At 51.1% G+C, this 24,541-nt stretch overlaps 1 protein-coding gene across 1 annotated transcript in view; it reads right to left on the bottom strand.

The window, feature by feature from the left end:
* Positions 1-954: 954 nt before the first annotated feature.
* Positions 955-24,541, bottom strand: part of EDC3 (enhancer of mRNA decapping 3) — a gene marked incomplete at its 3' end in the record, with an annotated part of 37,730 nt that continues 14,143 nt past the window's right edge. Inside the window, exons 3-6 of the mRNA XM_084239698.1 lie at positions 22,492-22,827; positions 7,520-7,673; positions 3,191-3,408; positions 955-1,289 (exon numbers count right to left, since the gene is read on the bottom strand). Coding sequence (XP_084095824.1) covers positions 955-1,289; positions 3,191-3,408; positions 7,520-7,673; positions 22,492-22,827 — 1,043 coding nt within the window. The remainder of the gene's footprint in view (positions 1,290-3,190; positions 3,409-7,519; positions 7,674-22,491; positions 22,828-24,541) is intronic.

Here is a 24,541-nt window from a genome sequence, read left to right as displayed (position 1 = left end):
ACGTTTCAGGGGAAAGGCAGGGGGCGGGGAGAGCGGGGGTGTGCGTCTGTGGGCAAGGAGGTGGCGGGAAGGGTGGCCTTGGACAGGAGCACCAGGAGCCTCTTCTGGCGCAGCACCAGGCTCCCCCAGGGTCCTCCCCGGTGCTGAGCATTACAGCTGCGCCCTGAGGGTCGGGCCCCATCTGAAGGTTGAGCCCCCCGCTAGAGAGCGCGCAGGCTTTCGGGGGTGGGGGCAGAGGAGGGGGCACTGCTGGCAAGATGGGCACTGTGGTTCTCCAGTAACACGACCGCAGGCTGCCTGTGCTGCAGACAACGGAAAAAAGGTATAAAACCCCGGTACGGTAAACCCGCCCCGACGCCACCCCCTTCCCTGCCCTCAGAGTGATGACATGGGAAAGGGGGAGCCGTGGAAAAGGGCGGCATAAAACTTGGATCAGCGCGGAAAGCCCCCAACCGGCCCGTTTGGGGGGCAGAGGGGAGGCCTCCAGCCCGCAAATGGCGAGCGCAGGCCGGGCCCCGAGGGGACGGCCGGCTGCAGAGGCGCCAGCGCGCAGAGGAAGGGCCGCCCGGCTGGGGGAAGCGGGGACACGAAGCCACGAGCGAGTCTGAAATGGAGCGAGTCCAGGCTCCCCAGCAGAACCTGCCCTGCCCCGCGCGGCGCTGGCCGGCCCGGCGGCTGTAAACCTGGACACAGTCTGAGAGCTGCCATGTCTGTAAACGGAGCCCCGCCCGGCTGAGCGGGGCCGAAGGTAGAGATGCGAGAACCAGCGCCCGGCACGCCCGGCACCCCCCGCGGGAGAGCCTCCCCAGGCGACGGGCGCCTCTGCGATACGGACTGTCCCCTCACAGAAGAAACACACCCGGAAGAGAAAAGTTTAACAAGGTCCATGAAGCTTCACATCCTTAAGGCGGTCGTTGTCGAGTTCAGTGTCAGGAGCAGCGTGCCCCGAGGGCTCTAGGCGGAGTGCAGCGGGATGACGAACTTGCAGCCGAAGGGCGAGTGGTAGTTGATGCCCACCTCCTGGAACACCTGCTGGGGGATGCCAATATCACACAAATAGACGCGGCCCGCGTGCTCTCCTAGCGGCAGAGGCAGGCCCAGAGCCAGTGACCATTTGGCATCGATGCCCTGTTCGACTTCATGCACAGGAGGGTCTATGCTGAGGACAGGTGCCCGGTTCTGGTTGGCCCAGGCCACGGCTGCCTTGTACCAGGGCTGGTCCCGCAGGAAGGCGTTCTCGGGGCAGTCGAGGCAGTTGATCACCAGGTCCACAGGGCTGGTGGGCAGATCTGCGGGTGGAGAGAGTGCCATCTGAACACCCCTGCGGCAGGAGCAGCCCGGTCCGGAAGCAGAGCTCAGGTGGCGCCGAGACACAACTCCCTCCAACACCCTTCTGGAAGCCTGGCTTCTCCAGCCGGGCAACAGCTCGGGCCCCAGAGCACCAAGGCTGCACCACGCCAGGGGCGCGAAACCAAAGGCACGAGGGGCTGAGGGAAGACTGTCCTCATGGAGATCCCAGGCGTCCTGACGGGCAGGCAGAGCGCCTCAGGCCTCGGGCTTTACCTTCTCTGCCTGGCAGGCAGCCCCTGCGCCCCGGACTCCCTGGGCAAGGACACGATGCGCTCTGGGAGGGCGGCCCTCAAGGCAGGCCTGCCCAGGCTCACCAGAAATGGGCGGCCAGGACGTGTGAGCAGGCGGGGGCTGCTCACTCACTCTACTCTGCGGTGGCCCCTGTCCCTGCGTCGTGGGAATAGAAGGACCTTAAGACAAGGAAGGAGCCCATCACTTCCCCTGGCCTCTGCAAAGTCTCCACCTGAGCCGGGCCTCTGAGACAGAACAGACACCTCAACCAGTACGGAAGTCTCGACCAGCCTGAAGGTTAAAGCGAGAACAGCAGCATCAGACCCAACTCAAGCGTGGGCAGACTGGCCTTCTGGAGCAGCTGGAACAGGCAGCCTTTGGGCAGCAGAAGAAGAACTGCAGGGCCTCGTGCTGTAGATCTCAAGAAGGGGAACTCCCACCAGCCCCTTCTCAGCTCCCAGGCTACAGGGACGCGGGTTCTCAGAGACGCATGGAGAGACGCACGGCTTCCTCACTCAGCACAGGGCTTGCCCTGGAGGCCGCGAGGCTCTTGTTTCCTGCCTGCCCGCAGGAGCCCAGCCTGAGAGGTAAGAGAGTGATCGTGGCCCAAGTCACCATCTGTCCCTGGCAAGGCCCTTCCGGGGGACCATTATTTCCCCTTCCCTCCCATTCCTTCTTAGACACGCGCCGAGCAGACGTCACCTCCACCCACCCCCTGGAAGCGCCGCCGGTGGGGTCAGCGGGGGCCACCTCGGCACTGGCTCCGGGGCTGAGTCTCGATCCTCACGTGAACGTGACGCGGCGCGGCCTGCAGACACGCTGACCACACCCTCCTCTGCACTGCCTCACAGACCCCAGCCTTCCCCTGGCTGTCCTTCCTGCCCCGCCCGCCCCTCCCCGGCTCCCTTAGCGGGGTCCAGCTCCTGCCTCCGAACAGGGTTCCCCTCACGGCTTCTCTGCCGAGTCTCCCTTCCGAGCTGCCGCTGTGACTGTGAGCATCACCTGCGCAGGCAACCCCAGGCTGGGTCTCGTCTCTCACACCCACACCCTCACCCGCACGCCCCCTGGAGCCTCTACCGTCTCCTCCCAAGTCTCCCCACCTCATTCTTCCAACAATCTGGGGGCCGTGCCGAGCTCTTCCTCCCTCTCCTTCCCTGCAGCCACACCCGTGCTGTCTTTAACACTGATCCCGGCCTCCGGCCCCCACCCCTCTCCGCACAGTCCACTCTCAAGCAGCAGCGCCGGCGGTCACCTGGACTCTTCCGCCTGATGCTCCCCAGACACTCGCTCCCTCTCGCCGGGAGCCAGACCTCAAAGGCTCGCTGTGATCCGCAGGCTCTTCGCAGCGTGACCGTGACCTGTGCGCATCTGCTTGGCCACAGCCCCAGGGGAAGGAACGGCGCCTGCTCTGCAAGTACTTGTGGAACGAAGCAGCGGGTCCCCAGCACCCCGCCTGAGCAGTGGCGAGGGCGGAGGGCAAAGGGATGCTCGCCGGCAAACGGACATCAATGATCTTCCTCCACGCAGTGGTGCCTTCCCACCCGCCACCACAGGGCGGCGCCACCACACCACCAAGGAGGCCTCCGGCCAGCCAGAGACGAGTGCTCACCTTTGAGGCTAGACACCTGCTGGCCTTGGGTCTTGCTGAAGAGAGACAGCTCATTGGTGATGGACTCCAGCATCTTAACAAAGTTGGGCAGGAAAAGGATGACCTGGACGTCATGGTTGGCCAGGTGCCTTCCACAGCTGATACCCTGGGCCCCCTTCACATGGGGCCCACACAACAGGGCCACGGTCGGCCTCTGGTGAACATTTTTGGGATTCAACCTGCAACAGAAGGCGACAAGCACTGTCAGCTGCGGGTTTTGCCAGCCCTTTGTGCCCTGTGACAGGTGAGTGCCTCTAAGGACATGCTGCCCTCAGGGTCCCAGGTTCCAGAGGGGCAGAATTCAGCGTAGGCCAGGTGTCCAGGGTGGCAGGCCCTGGAGTCTCTTCATATGCCAGGCCCGCTTACCAGGCAGTTCATCCAGACCCTGCCCCACGGGAGCCGGAGGCCAGAGCGCTGCTTTCTGACCACGGACACGGACGGGCTCCTCACTGTGTTTAGGTCCAAATTCTGCCTGGCAGAGGCTTCCCCCTCCGCAGCCCCGACATGCCCGCCCACTGCAGCGAGGCCAGGCTCAGCTCGCAGCCGTACTTGAAAGGCTTTCTTGCTTCTGCTCAGTCTGTGTCTCCTCCCAATTCCCTTTTCAAAGTCTGCCCCAGGTTTCTTGGTGAGACCAGCTCAGGGCCCACCTCCAGCACCACTCGGGCGCATGCCACTTGTTTTTTTTTTTTAAGATTATTTATGCAGACAAGAGCCGGGGTGCAGGCCAGAGGGGTGTGTGTGTTGGGTGGGGGGGTGAGCAGGCTCACCAGAGACAAGAGCGGGGAGCAGAACAGGCGGATCGACTGAAGTACACCGCTGGGGGGAGCAGTGGGGAGACAGGAGAGGTCTGCTGCGCCATGTGGGTTGCTCCCTGGCTGGCCGGGGATCAAACTCGTGCTGCAGAGGCTGCAGACAGTTTCATAGTGCTGTGCTCAACCCCTGTGCCGCCAGGGAGGCTCTCATACTACTTTTTTTCCTTTTCTCAAATCCTAAGAAAGAGTAAGCATCAAAAGGATCATTCTAAATTGCCTTCCATCAGCTGCCAGTCCAAGGCCTCTCTACTGAGCTGCCAATAAGCTAGGAAGAAACCAGCAGCACCGATCTCACGGCATGCTGTGTGAGTTAATGGATGTACAGCACGCAGAGCAGGGTCCAACCCAGGAAGTGTTCCCTGTCCCGGTGCTGGTCATAGAAGAGGTAGCCGCTAGGCGCTACCTGGCCTCCCAGGCTGATTTCTCCCATGGACACCACTTTCCGATGTAGTCACGTCCAGCGTCCTCGCCGTCAAAGCTGGGACGCCCATGGTCTCGGAGATGCCACAAATAAGGAGGTTTGGAGACCTAGCCTCAGAGCTGTGTCCGCACTTGCAGGCAGTGCGGTAGGCCCCGGGGCAGGAAGGTGGGAGAGATGGGCACCCAGAAACAGCCTGGGTGGAGCGAGATGGCTACCTGGCCCGGGGGAGCACTGATGCTCACTCACCAGCCTCCAAGAGGGAGGGACCACAGGTGCTGTCAAGTCAGAGAGGAAACCCCTACATGTCTGCATCTCAAATGATCAGCACTTGTGCGTGCAGCCCTCACCAGAACGCCTGGCTCTCCTGTGTCTGCCCCTCCGGGGACTCTTCGTTTCTCGGGGCAGCGCCACCGGAGGCCTCAAACCAGAGCCTGGCGTCCACACACAGGCGCGGGCTGAGCCCAGGTCCGGGAGACAGACCGAGCTGCGGCCACCGCCCGCCAGCGGCTGCTCTTCCACTTCCGGGAGCTGGCTCGCACGTGTTAAAACGCGGGGCCACTGTGAGCCTTTGAGGTCAATTCCGAGACTCGAGTTAAGCGCTGCCGTGAAAGCAGCGAGAAACTGCGTGGTCCTGGACACGCCGCAAACGGAGCCAACGGGTCCCCTTCCCCAGTGCAGAAGCAGCACTGCTGCAGGGACGGGGCACCCGCTGCGAGCTCAGACAGAGAAGACCCACACAGCGCGCCAGCCCCAAGAAGTCAGCCAGAGTGAGCACATTCAGATCCTGCCCCCCGAAGTGCTGTTTCTGGTTCAAATGCTCCCAAAAAGAGCTTATCCCAGGAGCTGCCCCGATGGCTGCTCTGGAAGGAGCCGGGACTGTCAGCAGACCCCAGGGCTAGCACGCGGACTCCTCCCGCCAGCCCAGGCGAGGCTGGGCCCCGGAGGGGTAGGGAGGCAGGCTGCACCGGCGCAGGGGCCACGATCACTTCAGGCACTCTACAGGGAAATCTCGCATCCAGTTCGGCTCACGCTGCTTCGCCAAGGTTACTTCAGGACCAGGACTTCTGCCACCCCCGATTCCGCAAGCACCCCCAACACCCCAGCCAAGCTAAGGAGGAGCTTCCATCTCCCAAACAGGAAGGAACTCCACAGGACACATGCCTTGTTCCAGTTCTGGGGGCGCTGCTCAGGGAAGCTAGGCTGTCCGGGGCCAGCTGAACACAGGTCTCCCTGCTCCTGGGAAGCCTCCTTCCCGCTCAAGACACCCCTCTCCGAAAAGGTGACCCAAATGTCAACCTTTTTATTGAATAATCCACCAGATACTTGTCACCCTAATTTTGCTTGCTCTCTCGGCAGTACCAGCGCGGACCACTCCTTCATTCTTCAAACGCCGTTTCTGCGCTCTCCTCGGTTAGCTTTCCTAACTCCCTGGCTTCCTTTCTCTGCCGCAGGGAAAGCTGCTCACCCTCTTAACTACGCCCTCAATGCCAGCGCTCCCCAGAAAGCCACGCGGCCCTCTCCTCCACTGGCACGCTCTCCTTAGCGGATTTCCTCTGTGGTTACACCGTTCAGGGCTGAGACTTCCTAATCTCTAGCTTCTGTTCAGACTTTTTTTTTTTTGAACTTTAGATCCACATGGCAAGTGGTCTGTTTGGATATCTCACAGGCCTCCAAACGCAACAAATCCAACATAAACCATCTCCTGCAAACCTGTTCCTCTTCCTACAGCAAATCTTATCAGTATCCACCCAGGTTCAGTGATGACCAAGCTCCATCACCTCCCACATCCATTCAATTGCTCTGCTTTGTTGATTTCACTTTAAATAACAACAAACCCTCCCTCTATCCACCTCCCTAATCCCTACAATCTCTGGGGTTGGATTTTCTGTTGAGTTTCCTAACTGGTCTCACCACCTCCAGTTCTGCTTTCTTTCAATCTATTCAATCAAAGTCATCTCTCTCTCTTTTTTTAAAGACTTATTTTTATTTATGCATATAAGACCTGGGGCACAGGCCAGAAGCACAGGGAGGGAAGGGTGAGAGGACTCCCCAGAGACAGAGTAGGAAGCCAAACAGGCAGCTCTACTGAAACACACTGCTGAGGGGAGCAGCGGGCGAGACAGGAGAGGTCTGCTGCGCCATGTGGGTAGCTCCCTGGCCAGGGATCGAACTCATGCTGCAGTGGCTGGTGATAGCTTGACAGTGCTAAGACTTTAACCTTGTGCCATCAGGGAGGCCCTCTTTAAAACACAAGACTAATCAATCACAGCCCTACTAAGATCTCTTCAGAAGCTCCCTACTGTCCAGTGCACCAAAGCCCTACTTGTCAGCCAGGCACATGAAATGACTTAGGGGTCCCCAACACTTCTGTAGTCTCTCAATTCACTCTGCCCTTGCCACACACCAATCCCCATACACCTTCTTTCTCCCCCTTCCTGCTTGTCCCTGTTAATCCTCCATTCCTCAGGACTCAGCTTGGCTCTAAGAAGGGTCACCAGCTTCTCCAGACCGGAGCAGAAGTGTGGCTTCCTAGAGAACTTCTGTTTTCTTCACCACAGCACTGTGCTTCCTGGAGACCCCACCCAGGCTCCCGGAGGAGGTCAGGAACATTACTTTATCTTCTGTGTATTCCCTGCCCCATCACAAGGTCTGGCACATAATGGTATCAGTAAAAGCCCACAAATAAAAATTATAGTGCTGCTTCTGATATTATGCACCCAAGGGGCTAGAGGGAGGGCACCAAACTCCAGCTCCCCCACCTGGTTGTATGGAGCTCAAGGCCAATTTGTATCCCAACCCCCTTGAGTGAATGATGAATGCCAAGGCTCCGAGAAGGCAGGCCTCCACGAGCAAAGGCACAGAGCTTTTCTCTTTCTGGAAAGGGCCAAAGGGGCAAACGAAAACCCTGCAGCATCCAGGAAAGTGATGTCAGAGATACCCATATCCAATGAGCGGCAACGGATGACCTCCCGTGTGGGGGGGGGGGGGGGCATGTGGTGGTGCCCAGGCAGGGCACCATCACCCCACACTCACTCCCTGCGATCCAGAAGCATTTACCTGTTGGGTCCTCCGAGCAGGGTCAGTGCCATCTGACTGGCACACACGCCTGTCATCTCCAGTCTCCGCTCTAGAGTTAACCCGTGCTTCTCAGCCACAGACAACAGCTTTTCATGCAGCTCATAGGAAACACTTGGGACAACCAGGCCAGAATCTGCAGTTCAAGAGAAGGGGAGGAGAGAAAGGGAGAGTGATCACGGGAAGCCAGGTCCACAAATGGGTTTATTCAAGCCCGGATTCTGTGAAAGCCAAGGCTGGCCCTCACCTGGCCCGTTCGCCCCCTCCGGGACTGAGACAAGCCCTGCAGCTATCCGGAGCTCAAGCACAGGGCGGGGGACTGAGTAAAACAGTTCTGGTCACAGAGCAGAGTGGACTTAAGTTCTCTTGATAGGTTAGCTTCAGAGCATGAGGGCTAAAACCACCGAGATGGATGAGATACAAGCAAGAAAAAAGCATGGAACAGCAATCTATCAATAGCATCAAAAGAAAACAGGCTTTTTTTCTAACTGGGAGAAACTTCATCCCTGGCAGAGGACTTTGCTCTTCCTTCCTGAGAAGTGGGATGGCCACGAGCTAAGCCTCCTGCCCCTCTGTGCTGTTGACTCTCAAGGCAGGGCGCATGACTTCTGGCCCACCTGCTCCCCACCTCCTCTTCCTGCTCCTCCCCGCTTCTACTGAGCCTTCCTCTTTGCTTATTAACAAACTCAACTAGCACTTTGTCTTCTCAAATGACTTGTCATTTTCTCCCCTTTGGGGGTGAGTATAACACTCACACCACAGGGCAAGAGTACACAAAAGCAACCTGTGACTTGCTTCAAGAATCACGAAGCTTTTCCGTGCATAACGCAGCCCTACAAAGGCTCGGGAGAAGCGCAGTCACGTAAAGTACTTGATTTTACCAAACTCAAGTCTGTAGTAATTGCCATCCTTGATGCACCAGTATCAACACCCCAAGTGCCATTTCAGGGCCCTGACAGGAAAGAAACAGCAAAATCAAGAACTGTGATCTGTAATGGGCAGTTCTTGCCCTCGACAACCAACGCCGCCCTACGACGGGGGATGGCAACAGAGCAGACGCTGTACCAAAGAGCCCCATCCGGCCCGACTGGGCGAGGGACCTACGATCGTGGATTCCAGTGAGCAAGCCATCCTGGGATTGCATGGAACCAGTTTTTTTTTTTTTTTTATAAAGATGTTTATAGCAGCATTCATTATTTTTTTTTTTAAGATTTATTTATTTTATTTATACAAGCACTGGGTACAGTCAGAAACGCGGGAGGGTGAGAGAAATCACCAGAACCAGAGCGGGAAACAGAACAGGCAGATGGGAAGGCAGATGGACGAAGTACACTGCTGAGGGGAGCAGTGAGCAGCAGGAGAGGTCCACGCGCCTTGTGGGACCCTCGCCCAGCGGCCGGGGATCGAACCCGTGCTGCAGAAGCTGCAGGCAGTTTCGCAACCCAGAGCTCAACCGCTGTGCCACCGGGGAGGCCCCATGGAACCAGTTTTTGACTGGCAAGATCAGAGCCCTTCTAGATCCGGCGTCCCCAGCTGTACTGTACTGTAAACTCAGAGGAGGGAAATAAGCCTTTTGCTTCTTCAGGCTCCACCTCCTCAACTTGCATCAACTACATTTATCAAGAGATGAGCTCTCATCAGACACTCAAGCAAATATGATGCAACCCGATGCTATTTCTAGGTCAGGCTTCACTCTAAGGTGGAAGTTCTCGGGAAACTCATCATCATCCTATTGGTTCAAAGGTCTACATAGAAAAATTTGTTTTCCTGTTTTCTCTTGAACTGTTTCAAGAGAAATTTCTTGAGGGTCTAACAGGCGTCCACTCCTGCTTTACAGAGACTCTGAAAAGCGCGCACAAAGAGGCTATGGTGGTTTTAACAGGAACCCAAGTACAGACTCAGATCTAGATCCAGGTCTAGATCCCCTCGAAGGAAGCTGAAATAATAATTTAATGTAATGGTGATAAAAAAAAAAAAATGCCTACACATCAAAATGAACTCTCTTGTTGGTTGCCTGAGCCGCTCCATCTGCCCGAGCGTGACTCTGTCCCGGGCAGAGGCAGCCCCGCGCATCGGGAGTGCCGTGTCTCCTCCCACCCTTTTCTGAAATGTCAGTCACCGATGTCCCAGGTGCCAGCGCTGGAGGCTGCAGCCTGACCTTGCATGTCAACAGATGATTAAAGCAGCCACTTTTATGGCCTGCTCCAGACACGCACATATTATCAGAACTAATTAGAACCATTGATAGCAGTTTGAAAAAACTGAGCAAATTCTCGGAGTCCTAAGCCACTAACAACCCTAAACCTGCCAGACAAGTCACGCACCTGCCTACTTCAAACACTTTCTTTCCTTGCGAAGTCACGCACGGTAGAGCTCCCCTGGAGTCTGTGCATTTTTTCACTTATTTTCTTTTTGGGAAATCTGAAACAGAGCAGGATCGTGAGTCTCAGGCCCGCCACCCCACAAATCAAGCTTGCTTTCTCGGCCTCGTCTTGTGTGTAGACAGCAGTCTCCTTTCCCAAAATGCTCTCCTCAGCTTTTTCTGCCACCTTTCCCCTCACAGTCCCTAAGGCTACAAAGAAAGTAGAACTTATCCTACACCGGCTGGCTAGACGCTGCAGCTGGAAAGTGCCTATCTATTACCATCTCCCCACTGACCTGCACTGAGGGGAGGGGCGATACCGATGAGCTGGTGTAGTTTGTAGTCTAGGCAAAGGCAAGGCCAAGAATCCATTCTGCTCAGCCTGCCAAGTGCAGCATTAGGACTCCACTATACTCTCATCACTTCTCTGGAAGGCATGTGTGAGTTCCACAAAATGTCCCTTTTCAACATTTACACAAAATCCGACCAGTCAGACTGGCTTATCAGAAACAGGCAGAGGGAATAAAATAAACTCCAAAGGAAGGGAACTAAGAACATAGCGTGTAAGTTACAAACAATGACATTGTCAAAGTCTGAACAGGGGCCAAGCCTAATTATGTTTGGGTTGGAAGGTGGATCTTTATTGTTCGGGTATCAAGGCAGTAAAGTCAGTTGGTAGGGCTTCTCTTAGTATTAGTATGTATTTTACAGCTGTTGGCGAAACAAGAAAGGGAGATATAATTATAGCCAGTTCGTGACAAGCAGAGCACGTCTGAGGATCTGATTAACCCTGGGGTATGAAGCAGCACGACTCAAGCACACTCAGTACAGGCCGGGGAGAAGACTCCTCCCTGCACAGCTCCTCGCCAGCACGAGGCTGGGGTCAGGGAAGGTGCCGTGGCCCGACCTGCCTCGTATCCCGCTCACTTGTGCACTGCCCGTTCTGTGCATATGCTGTGGGCCGCTCCCTGCCTTAGGACACAGAGGCGCGCTCTCACACCTCCACCACGCTGCCCGCCCCTCGATGTCCTCTGACACACTGTGTTTCACACCAAACCTCCAGCAGCGTCTGCATGCCCTGTCCTTCACACCCCCAGTCTGTGTGTAACAAGTGTCATTTCAGTTCTAAACTCAGTCCTCACCCGGATACGGCCCTGCAGGTGGAAAAGCTGTGTGTGTCCCCTGTCTGAGGAGCGAGCTCGTCCACGGTATGGGGATTTCTCCAGGACTAGGAATGCTGGTTCTAGTCTGTGAAGTCACACCATTGGGTGGCAGTATCGCACTGGTTCTGTCTCGGGGGTATAACACCACTGGTGAATTCATATCCTCACACCCACAACGTACAGACAGCTCCTGCAGGGTTGCACAAGCACTACGCGATTTGGTTAGTTACAAGAAGCCGAAATGCTCCCAATGCCCTATCAAGGATGTATTAGGTTCCACAAGTTCCCCCCTGACCTGTCCACCTCAACCCCTTTACCTGGGCCTCACCTCCACCACAGCTCAGGAACCTTGGCGGTCTGCCAGCTCCTAAACATTCTGACCTCGGGGAGTAATCCCCTCACACGCCTTCCCTGTCCTGGCACACCTCTTCCAGGCTGCCTGCACGCATGTGGCCGGTTCCGCATGCCTCAAGCCTCAGCTTCAAGGCTGCTTATGCTCATCACTGTACTTAGTACAACATGTAAACAACGGCCTGACTCCGCCACCAGACGGTCAGTTCCACGAGGGCAGTCCCTGCGCCGTCAGGGCCAGCAGCGCCCGGCGGTGGGTACTGCGGTGATGTGAATGAACGGGAAGAAACCCTGCACAACAGGCTGGGGCATCCCATTCCGCAGCCGGGTAAGTGTCCGCGATCGGCAAAGGCCAGGACAGGTGAAATATTCCTGACTCTCCCCAGCTCCCCCTTCCCCCATTTACAGCACACCACACTTCACTCCTTCGAGGTTACGCCCTGCTGGAACAAACAGAGGACTCAAGAGGTAAAGGACTTCCCACGAAAATTACCTATTCATGACAAAGGGTAAAAGTATGTTTACAAGGAAGAGATGTGCCGGACAACATCTCACCGAGTTAGCACGCCTCACTGGTGCCGCGCTGGGACAGACTGCTATCACACACTCTGTCATGAGACGCTCAGAGAGAGACAAAGCCCCGGCAAAACCCTAGGGAAAGCCAGCCAATCAAAACTAAGGGGTATTCTTTTTTTTTTTTTTTTTTTAAACATTCACATGATAGATTTTTTTTTTTTTTAATTTTCTAGAGTCATGTCTTATTTATTTATTTATTATTTGTTTGTTTGTTTGGTTTATACATGCACTGGGTACAGTCAGAAGCGCGGGAGGGTGAGAGAATTCACCAGAGCCAGAGCGGGGAGCAGAGCAGGCAGAAGGACCGAAGTACACTGCTGAGGGGAGCAGCGGGCCGCAGGAGAGGTCTGCGCGCCATGTGGGACCCTCCTCCGGTGGCCGGGGAGCAGCTGGGGATCGAACTGGCGCCGCAGAGGCCGCAGGTAGCTTCGCAACCCAGCGCTCAACCGCTGCGCCACCGGGGAGGCCCCTAAGGGGTATTCTTCAAATCAACTAACCGGACTCTTCACGAATGTCAGCGTCACAAAGCATGACAAAAGTGGGGGCTGTCATGGTTACAGAAAACAAAGAGCTATGACAACTACATACTATGTGCAATGCCTCATTAAAAATGCAGCTAAGGGCCTTCCTGGTGGCGCAGAGGTTAAAGTCTCAGCGCTATCAAGCTATCACCAGCCACTGCAGCATGAGTTCAATCCCCGGGCAGGGAGCTGCACAGGTTACCAACAGGCCTCTCTTGTCTCCCCTCAGCAGTGTATTTCAGTAGATCTGTCTGTTCTATTCCCCACTCTGTCTCTGGTAAATCCTCTCACCCCTGCACCTCTGGCCTACATCCCACTTCTTCTATGTATCAACAAATAAAATAAATCTTTAAAAAAAATGCAGCTAATAAAGACATGACTGGGATAACTAGAAAGCTATATATAAGGGGTGTATATGAGATAGCTTTCCTGTAAATTTTAAATTTTTTTTAAAAAGATTTATTTATTTATGCATACAAGAGCTGGGGTACAGGCCAGAGATGCGGGGGTGGGGGGTGGGGGGGGGTGAGAGGATCCACCAGAGACAGAGTGGGGAGCAGAACAGGCAGACTGACTGAAATACACAGCTGAGGGGAGCAGTGAACAAGTCAGGAGAGGTCTGCTGCGCCATGTGGGTCACCTCCCTGGCCAGCCAGGGATCGAACTCATGCTGCAGAGGCTGCAGATTGTGTCATAGTGCAGTGCTTAACCCCTTGCGCCACCAGGGAGGCCCCAAATTTTAAATTTCTTAACAGCAATCTCATATGTAGTTGTGTAGAGTAAGGTCCCACTGAACATACACAGAATTTAGAGGTGAAATGTAATTAGTACAACTAAATCTCAAATAGTTCAGATATGTGTGCTTTAAAGATTTATTTTTGCATACAAGAACTGGGTTGAGATGCCAGAGGTGAGAGGATTCACCAGAGACAGAGTGGGGAGCAGAACAGGCAGACTGACTGAAATACACTGCTGAGGGGAGCGGTAGGTAAGACAGGAGAGGCCTGCTGAGCCACATGGGTTAGCGCCTGGTTGGGGACTAAACTCAGGCAGCAGTGGCTGGCCTGATAGTGCTGAGACTTAACCCCTGAGCTAACAGGGAGGCCCTATTAGTATGTTTATGCAAAGTAAATGCAGCAAAATGTTAATTGGTGAATAGACATGAAGTGTGTGGTTGGGGCCTCCCTGGTGGTGCAAGGGGTTAAGATGCAACCTATGAAGCTGTCCGCAGCCACTGCAGCACAAGTTCAATTCCCCGCCGGCCAGGAAGCAACGCACATGGCGCAGCAGACCTCTCCTACCTCACCCGCTGCTCCCCTCAGCAGTGTGTTTCAGTCAGTCTGCCTGTTCTGTTCCCCGCTCTGTCTCTGATGAATCCCCCCACACCTCTGGCCTGTACCCCAGCTCTTTTATGCATAAATAAATCTTTTTTAAAAAGTGTGTGTAGTTGTTCATTATAGTATTCTAGCAACTTCTGAAAGTTCAAACAATTTTTCAATATGAAAAGTTGGGGGGGTGGAAAAGAGACAGTTAAATGCCTCCAAATATGATCAACAAAATGTTTGCAGAGTAATACTACATCAACCAGTGGTGGGCTGGGAAGTGGCTAGACATAGAGAATATGAAAGCTGATCTTTTCCCCACAGTCTTAGAGTCTAAGCTGGAAAAAAAAAATAAATATATGCAAACATCAGAGAATAAACAACAACTTGAACCTGTGTTATCCTGAACATAAATGCAAAGTATGGGTTTCAAACCAGGAGGCTGTATGAGATTGTCAGAATGGACCCTGCCTTGAAAGACAGGCAGGGCTGTAGTCCCAAGGATGAAAGAGAGGACAGCACTCCAGGCAAGGCAGGGAGGAACCATGAAGAGAGGTCCAGAAGCTGGAAAGGGTGTGACATGTGCAAATGAAACCCCCCTGGTGGGAGTCTAGAGGCTGAGGGAAGATTAGCTTAGAGAATGGGCTTGGTCACACTTCAGAAGACTTTAAAAGTCAAGTTGTCTTACGCAGGGTAAAGCTGACAAAGGAAAACGTGGGATCCGAAAGACCACGTGGAATTAGTATCAAGGATACAGGGAAGAGACGGATGAGCACAAAAACCAACAGGTCATGACAATGTCAAGGGGCATTTGGAAGGAAGGGAACACTGCGTGAGAAGAAAAGAAATTCACTGTCAGAGATGCTACCGAAGAAATCACTGTGTCTTCCACAAAATTAGACAAAAATGGCCTCCAGCATCCTTTCTACTTGTTAATTTTTATGAGAAGGAAGAAGCAACGATGGTCCCAAAATTTCATCCAGACACCTGAAGAATGGCGCCTGCACGGAAAGAAGCTGGAATGCCCCCTCCGGGGGGGGGCAAGGGACTGACTGAGCTTCGGTGTGTTGCACTTAAGGATGGTGGATATACTGAAATCAAACCCTGTCCTCACCCCGGTTAGACAGCGGTGGCTGTGAGATGCCAAGAGGGCACAAACTGGCAAAGCGGTCATGTTCACAGAGAATGACTCAGTTTACAGAATGATCGATTGGCAACTTTATCAAAAACCCAGGTGTGGGGCCTTAATGTGCTAGGCTTCAGCTACCCCAGCCCTAAGGCAGAGCATAAACTCTTAGTTATTTACTTATTCTTACTGAGCGAAGACTGGTTTGCTAAGATTGGTATATGATAGAGAGGTACAGGATCACACCCTTCAGGTACATTGGAGCTTAAACTCTTAAGTTAAAACTCGAGCAACAGGTTGCCACGAGACCCTTTCCATTCAGCAGAAAGAATGCAGGAAGCCGACGCGCTCCTGACTGAGGAGGAATCTAGTCAAGACACCTGTGTACTCTCAAGTCTCACGAGCTTCTCAGTGACTACAGCCAAGCCCTTTCGGGCCCAGAACAACTGTCCACCTTATTATCCAGGCCTAGAAACTCTGGAGGATTCAGAGGGACTGACTGCTCCCACCACTCCTGGCACTGGAGGATCTGTGAGAACGTGCGATTCCCTGCTGGTGTCAAGGAGGACTGCCTGCAGAGAGATTATTTCAGAAACGGGTCACCTTGGCGCTGCCAAGTCCAGAGCTGCGGCACCTGCTGCAGGAGCACAGGCATATGACTGCAGGTGTTCTGGAGCACAACACCTAGAATTACCCCTCAATGTGCCCTGTGGTTCTCTTAAGAGTCACAGTGCAGAAAAGGTGCTTCACTGGGAATGACACCCTTGGAGCACCTAGTCTAACCTGTAAACACAGGATGGGGAGAGGGTGGGGTTGCGGGCTGATAAAAGCAGGAACCGTGTGGGCTGGTCTAAGGTAATGAGATCATGCACAGTCCCACTGCAGCAGACACTTGATTGTCTGAATGAGAAACTTCCTCTTCCAGAGCACAGCACCTGCCTAGGGAAGCCTCAGGGTAAAATTCCTCAATGGCCACTTCTAAACTCAAAGATTTATTTCTTCCTGAATTCCTTTTGATCACATACACAAAACCAAAGCAGATTTCCAGGCTATCTGCTCTTTAGAAGATAAAAACGCTGCTGGTCTTGAAAGCAATTGAACACTTCTTTTTTTCTTTTTTGCAGTTTTATCTCTGGGCTGTGCAGCGGCATCAGGCTGAGTGACTCAGATGGCCAGCTGTGTGCTCTTCCCACAGCGCCTCTGTGGTTCTTGGAGGCGACATGGTGAGCGATCTCCGCACAGTAAGATCCCTGCTCAGCAGCAGCACTTCGAGCTCCCTGACGCAGTGTGCCAGGAGCTGTGGAAGCCTCTGGGCAGCATGTGCTTTGTTTACTTGTTGCTCCCGGAACCCATGTCGGGCATCAAAATCTGGTCCTTGAACCTTCTGAACACTCTGGGTTTCAGCCAGTTATGCTTAGTTTTGACATATCGGCCTGACTGGTATAGGATGAGCTTGCTGGCCCTCTTTTTGATGATCTCAGAAGTCCTGAGGAGTCTGGGGGCAGCCATGACACCGAATGGGAGTCGGCTGCTACCTGTAAGGCAGCAGCGAGGAAGAGAGGAGAACTTGAGCACTTCCTGTGGTACTCCTGGTTCCAAAAAGCAGAGGAGGGTAGCTAGGTGTAGGGTAAGGAAAAATGTCAGGCTTTTCTGCCCTCCCGCCATCAGGATAGATGAAGGATCCTTGCGGTCCTGAATGTATGCCTGATGGCGGGCACCTGGAGTAGGGTGTGGGCATAGGTAGATGGGATTCACCTGGGCTGAGACTGGGCTTTAAGGGCGGCGTCACAGGGACGCCAGCAGAAGCCGAGAGAGAAGAGAAGCAGAAGCCGAGAGAAGGCCGGAGAGCCCAGAGTAAAGACCTGCTGGGGGCTGGGAGGCCTGCCAGCCTGCCGTGTACCTGGTAATCCCAATAAAAGCCTGCAAAACCAGAGCCCCTGCCTGCCGTGTACCTGGTAATCCCAATAAAAGCCTGCAAAACCACTGAGGACTCTGACTCCTCCTTTACCCGGTCTGCTGGATCAGAAAACCTGCCCGGTGTCTGTTCCTGTCCCTACACTAGGGCTCAGAGGCAAACAAGAAATGCCAGCTGTGAAGACAACAGGCAGCCTGGAATGGTGAAAGCGAACTTGTTCTGAGAGCAAGCTACATTCCTACTGAGGACTTAGCCAAGCAAGGAGGGAAGAATGAAGAGGCAAGTCACAGAGCAACAGGAACAAACTAACTGCAGCATCTCCAGCTGCTCCCCATCAGAGCAGGAATCAGACCTGTTTTTCCCATGAGAACTGGGGATGGAGAAGTGGTGCTGGCTTCAAAGGGCATTCAGACCAGAAAATCACATACAAGCTTTGACTTGATCCTTTCACAAGGGAGTAAACAGTAACTGTATTTCAGGTCACCCACGTGGAGTCACTGCTCCGCAGTTCTCCATGGAGTGCAGAGATGAAGGAACATCCTTCAGGCAAAGAAGACAGGATGTGGAGATTCACTGCCTGCACCAACAGCTCCCGCTGACTCCCACATGGATGCCTATATATTAGAGAACAGAAAAGAGCCACACAGCAGGAAACAAATTGTGGAATTTTAGAATTCTTCCAAAAGGAAGTGCTCTTGAATAAATGTACCCGAGAAGAATCTATGAGAAGCCAGGAATGAAGAATTCAAGACACTTTGAGGTCATCCCTGATGTAAGACTTACTGGAAACTTAACTCCAGGAAAAGGGACAACAGTGCCACCTCACAGAGACGCCATGGAAAGGCCCTGCAGCTAGCACAGGAAGTGCTCAGCATGGTGCCCAGGACAGAGTAAATATCCCCTGAGCACTCCATGCTATGACAATTATAATAATGTTGCCGTTCTGAATAGGCCCTTCTGCCACCTCTAAAATTTGTACACATTTCTGTTGCTTGTTTGCACATCTTGGTTACCCTATACTTCAAAACCCCTGAGGTGATGGGCCATGACTTACCCGGAGTACAGCGCTTGGCACATGGTAGAAATATGTAAATGCTGGTGCTCTGAAATAACCTTAATGAGGCATCTTTGCAACTCACATTTGAAATCAAATGCTGATTAACAATAATAAGCCGGGCACGATGCTAGCTACTTTTCCACTTAATCTCATTTAATTAACAAGTATTAACCCACTTTACAGGCAAACAGGTTCAGTAGCCTACCTTTTGCTCCATAATTCGAAGCCCTCAATAACTAATAAGTCCCTCACTTCTCCATCCCCCAGTGAGGTGACACTATTTGCTTTCTCTGGACTCAGCCACAAAACAGCACAAGCAAAAAAAAATCACAAAACCATGGATGGCGACATGGCCCACAGGAAACTCATCCCTCTAACTGCAACCCCACTCCCCCACCATTCTTCCTGCCCCACAGGTTCAACGCTTCTGAATTCTCTTGCCCAGCTACACTTTCCGACCTATCTTCACTCATCAGATACAATCAAATTCTCTTTTGTCACTTCTCCCACATCTCTGTGTTCCTTTTCATTCAGAAGTTCAACTCCTGGTACATTAGTCACCAGCCTAACTGGTCTTTCTGCACTGGTCTCTCTACTCTGATTCTATACTGAGGCCTATCATGAGACCAGACTTCCCAAAGACTAAAAGTCCTCCTAAAGGATATTTTGAGTCATGTCATTTTCAAACTCCTTCACAAGGTCATCAGATAAGGACAGCAGTGGCACATAAGGCTCTCTGGGAGCTGGTCCAAAACCATTTACTTCTTGATGCTCCCACATACAAGCTCTATGCCTTGGCCCACAAAGCCAATGGCCAGTTGGCTCCCTACTCACACTATCGACCAGCATCTGGCCAGCCTACTCACAAATACCCTCTTCTTCCTCTCTGCCTGGTGCAATCCTACCCACGCTTCAAGGCTTTCAGACCAGACTTCTCCTGAATCTAAATACCCTGTGCACCCGTCCACACCCTTGCTGGACTCTGCGCATACATGGGACCTCCCATTTCTGAGTAAATTTTACGAACTTGAAGGCAAATACTACCTTAGAGTGACTACCTTAGAGTGTGGTTATATAATAACCACAGTATTTTGATGGTCATAAGTGGGCTTAAGTATTTCTTTTAGATTATTATGAATGCTAAACAAGGATTCTTCTTTGAGGCCTTACCACTCTCTTAGCCAATGTTCTTTGGGGACCTCACCACTGAACCCAGAGTGCTCACACACATCTGGCCTTTTATAACACAGGTGGCACGTGCACACAAGGGCGCGCGTGCATGCACACACACAGAATCTGTCTTCAGTATTTCAAACTACAAGTCTGGATCTGATCAATTCAGGGGGGACCACTGGATATCATTGTTTAGGTTCATGATGAGGAGTGTTTGACAATTTGTGACTGCTAGAGATAGCAGCACTGTCAAAAGACCCAAAAGGGCTTTCCAGAGAAAAAGGATTTGGGTTAAACAAAGAGCTAAATTTAGTTGCTTCCTGAATGTGTTTTCCCAATCAATCAACAGGCCTCTTACCCCCACCCCGCCACCCATCCAAACACACACACAGTTGGCAAAGAGTTCTGCCAAGAGGAATATGAGCAATTAGAGAATAATGGCTCAGAAACTGTTGACACCACTTAGCATGATGTCAATGCGTGGGACACCAGCAGCAATCTGTTCAATTCCTAACCCCACCCAGTTACCAAATGGGTAGTAATAAACAAGCTCTTTTGCTACTTTGGGGATTAGTAGAAAATAAGGTATCTGGGGTTCTGGGACATGAATACCATGAGCCCACACTGGGGACTGATCCAAGTCACTCGCCACAACTGCTGATCTGGGTTGGTCCATTTCTGAGGGTATACTAAAGAGACAAGACTGTGTCTATTTTGCCTTTCCCTGCCCTTCACTTCTTATGCTGTAAGTGTACAAAGCATATACTCTAAGTATCCTCTCTAACTTATGCACATTCAGAAAAGGAAAGGAAATATGACAGATAAGATCTGTAAGAGCCTTTACGTCTCTGGGCCTCAATACCCTCACCATAAAATGAGAACATTTTATTAGGTGATCAAGTAACCTAACGATACTATTTTATAGTTGTTTCCTCACATATTCCAGATAGTTTGCCTTATTCTGATCTTAACATTTGGATATTAGATCCAACTGGAAAAGTGTCCCTAGATCAATGCTATCTGAATACCACAAAGTAAAGACCTGCTTTCAGTCCTGTGTCTTAGGTAAAAATCACCGATAGGAGGAACTGCTCCCCCAGAGAACTACCTGCTTGCTCGATTTCCATCTTAGATCCTGCTTAGCTAAAGGGATTCATTTTCACTCCCCAGCACTGAGAACAAAGAGAAAAAACAGAAAGGATAAGGCTGCAGGGCCTTCCCCTCGGTCACGTACCAGCACAGCACAACCGGTCACTCGCTACCACGTGCAGCACACCTGGGTTCCAGGCCAAGGACAAACACGTGGTTTGCAGGACATTGTTGATGACAGTTCATATGGAGGAGGGAAATTATTATTTCTATCATTAAATTAAAGATCAGTTGGGGAGATGGAATATATAGTAGGAAAAAAATTCCACCTGTCTACTTGAGTAACATTTCCTCACTCTCTTTTAGATCTGACAGCTTTTCCTGATTCTGTTCTTCTTCCCCCCTTCTAGCCACTTGGCTCTAAGGCAGGCTACAATCTTCTACATGGAAACCACACGCAAGCTCTTATACTCTACTAAGTATAGTGAACTTTCCCTTAAGTTGTTAATAGGTTCATAGAAACTACAACTTAGAGAAAGATGTATGAGGAGTATAAGAAAACCAAGTCCTTAAATAATGCTGCATCCAGTGTGGCCAAGATTCTTTTTTTTTCATCAACATTGTAACGTAATGATGTTCAACCAAACCAATATTACCTGAGGGCCTGCTGTACAACAGAGCCTGCTGCTGTCTACAAAAAAACAGGCCATATCCATTTTTTCTACTACATGCAATTAAGCTCTCTTCATAATTCTCCTTATAACTACCAGTGTTCAAGATTTATAGTCCCTATATTAAAAATTTCAAACTAAATGAATATTATACTCAGTTAATATTCTCATATGATCTGTTATGATCCCCCCCACCCTTAGCTCCTAAGAACATTCAATAGCAATTGTCTTCAAATAGGATCTCAAGAAGCTGAATCACCCATGTGCCTGGGGGAGGGACAGGACAAGGATGACACGGAGCACCTCTTCCACATTTATCTGCCTCAAACACCTAATGCTGAAGAAGAGGTTATAATGCTTAAAGAAAAACAAACCTAAAAACCACCAAGTTTCCTGGGTAAAGGAAATCCATCCAATCTTCTGTTTACAGTTGTTTAGAACTGTGGGGGTACCCAAACCAGACAACATATCCCAATTCTTCCAGGTTTCCTTACAACCAGAAGGATAATGCTACTTAGGGTATTTTCTCTTAAATTCCCTCTTCCACCCTACCCCCTCCCCACCCCAATGTGAGCTTATTTTTATGGTTGGAATGGCTGTAGTTGCACCGCTCTTTGGGTTTTTATTTTTTCCAATTTAACAACATTCTATAAACTTTCCCCCTTATCATTAAAAATTCTTTGCAAATAATTCTAACGACTGCATAAAATCCACTAGGACAGATATACTGTATTTTCTCCCTTGTCATCCACCCATTGATTCAGTCACTGAAAACAAAGTCACTGAGGTAACAGTGATTCAGTCAATGGCCTGCAGGAGTACCAAGGCATGATTTTGTTACATGAGAATTATGACTAGTCAATCCTCATGACCAGGGCCAGTAAGAGATGAGGACAGTGTAATAAACAAATGTAATTTATTTAAACCCTAATTTTAGCCAGTTGTCTCAACCACCCGTTTTTTTTTAAAGATTCATTTTTATTTATTTATGCATACAAGAACTGGCGTGCAAGCCAGAGGTATGGGGAGTGAGAGGATTCACCAGAGACATAGTGGGGAGCAGAACAGGCAGACTGACTGAAATACACTGCTGGGGGGGGCAGCGGGTGAGACAGGAGAGGTCTGCTGCGCCATGTGGGTCGAACTCATGCCACAGTGGCTGGTGATAGCTTGACAGCGCTGAGATTTTAACCCCTCTACCACCAGGGAGACCGTAACCAGTTGTTTTTAACCCCAGCAAACAATTTGTAAAACAGAGTTAAACTCCCAATAAAATGTACAGGCAGTAATAGGGAAGTCTAAGTGAAAACAGATCTGATTATGTGAATCTAGGTAGCAGGCCTCCATGCCTTTAATTGCTAATCATAACATACCTAAGAGCAAACAGACCAAAACCTGCCAGATGCAGGCTATCAATGGACACGGAGAGAAAGCAGCCCTTCCACGGTGGCAGGCGGGATGCTATGATGACATGACAACGATCCCCATGAGAATACAACAACAGGTCAGCTGCCAAGTCACTTCAGTCCATGTCTACAGTAAGACTAGACTCAGAATCTGGGTCATTCTGTTTCAAACCCAACAGAAAGAACACTCTGCAGGCTGTGGGACCTGGTGCAGCAACTCACCTGTGCAGAACTCTTTGCTCATACTCTGGGGCACCGTGATCCGCCGGTAGACGATGGGTTCTGACTCCAGGATGTTCTCATCGTGGCGATACCGCGCAGGCCTTTCATTCGGGATGCCCCTGGAGCGGGCACCGCTTCTCCTCTCGTACGTATCAATCTCCTCAAACACAGCAGCCTTGTCAAAAAGAGCCAGGTTCCCTTCAAAATCAAAATCTGTGTCTGGGATCTCCTCAATATCATCCCCAAAGCACTCGTCATCTTTATTCTTCATCTGGCCATTCTTTAAGCCACTTTTCTTTGGAGTTGCCTGATTTGGGTGTCTGCTACTAGATGACCCTGGAGGGAAAAATCAGAGACGAAAGTCAGTATGCCTGCAGAAAGTGCTCAGTGGGAGCGGCAAACACAGTTCACAAGTCCTTTATGAAGAGTGTTACAGCGATCAATGTGAAATGATAAAGATAAGGTATTTCTAAATCATTAAGTAACACAAAATATCACAAATCTCATGGAAGACTGATAAAAAATTTCATACGTTACTCAAGGAACGTGAAATGAGCAGTACTCCTGGAAATCTTAACCAATTTTGTCCTTCCTTAGGAAATCAGTAATAACAGAGACTTTTCTTAACAACTGAGTATCAAAAAAGTGGAAGGACAATATAATAGTCTCTTCCCACAGATCAAAGTAATTCAATCCTGACCGTCTAGCAGTTATTCAAAAGAAAAAGACCCCAGAATAAAAAAAGGTCAAGTCTTTATAACCTGAGTTCACAAAAGATATTTTCCAAGTGCCTCTTAATTCTACGCTTACCAAGCAAGTAACATTCTGATCACTTATTTGATTCTCAGGCTAGACACCAGCCAAAGAGAATCTTTGGGTTTAGACAAATACCACTACAAGTTGGTATTTTGACTTATAAACTTGCTTTTAGTGATCTCCTATCTCAGAATTTTATCACTTTTGGGTATGCAATTTCTGAACCATCAAATAATGACAGGCTCACATTGATCCTGTGGACACCACACTAAAACACAAATTGATAAACAGTCAGCCGCTCTACCTCTGAATCTCTAATGTGGCCACACATCCTATCAATACTAGCAGCCAGTCTCCCTGAAGCTATAGGCAGCCACTGCAGCATGAGTTTGATCCCTGGCCAGGGAGCTGACCCACATGGCGCAGCAGACCTCTCCTGTCTCGCCCGCTGCTCCCCTCAGCAATGCATTTCAGTAGATCCACCTGTTCTGCTCCCCACACAGTCTCTGGTATATCCTCTCACCCCCCACACCTCTGACATACACCCCAGCTCTTGTATGCATAAATAAAATAAATCTTAAAAAGAAAAAACACAAATACTAGCAGCCAATGAAGAAGATCCCACAGAATTCTCCAAATCATCTATTCCCAAAGAATCGTTGAATTTATATTCAATACACTTATACTGATTCCCCATCTGACCATCCTGGAATGGTGAACTAAGTGACCAGTAATTGTAATGTACTTTCCTTTGAGATACTGAGCTTCTTAGTTATTGAAAATACTCAAGTAGAGGTGAAAATGATCACTAGCAAACTCTTTCATCCATATCATCCCAACCATACTGCTCAAATTCTTTTCACAGCAACCTCCTTCTACCCAATGGGCCATGTAGGAGCCAGGTAATTTAGGATCTAGTTGTCATTTTGTCAATGACATTTATACCTGTCACTCAATGTTTCAACGTCCTTGTATATAAAATACTCACTTGTGGTATCCCCAGCAGGCAATCTATAAATATCTGTTTAACGGTCCTCCCTGGTAGCACAGCGGTTGAGCGCTGGGTTGCGAAGCTGCTCGCAGCCTCTGCAGCGCCGGTTCGATCCCCGGCTGCTCTCCGGCCACTGGAAGAGGGTCCCACATGGCGCACAGACCTCTCCTGCCGCCCGCTGCTCCCCTCAGCAGTCTACTTTGGTCCTTCTGCCTGTTCTGCTCCCCGCTCTGGCTCTGGTGAATTCCCTCACCCTCCCACGCTTCTGACTGTACTCAGTGCTTGTATAAACAAATAAATAAA

The sequence above is a fragment of the Talpa europaea genome, assembly GCF_964194135.1.
Source record: "Talpa europaea genome assembly, chromosome: 8".
In the NCBI taxonomy this organism is placed as follows: Eukaryota; Metazoa; Chordata; class Mammalia; order Eulipotyphla; family Talpidae; genus Talpa; species Talpa europaea.
Note: the sequence above shows the minus strand (reverse complement) of the source record. Positions and strands in the feature narration are given on the sequence as shown.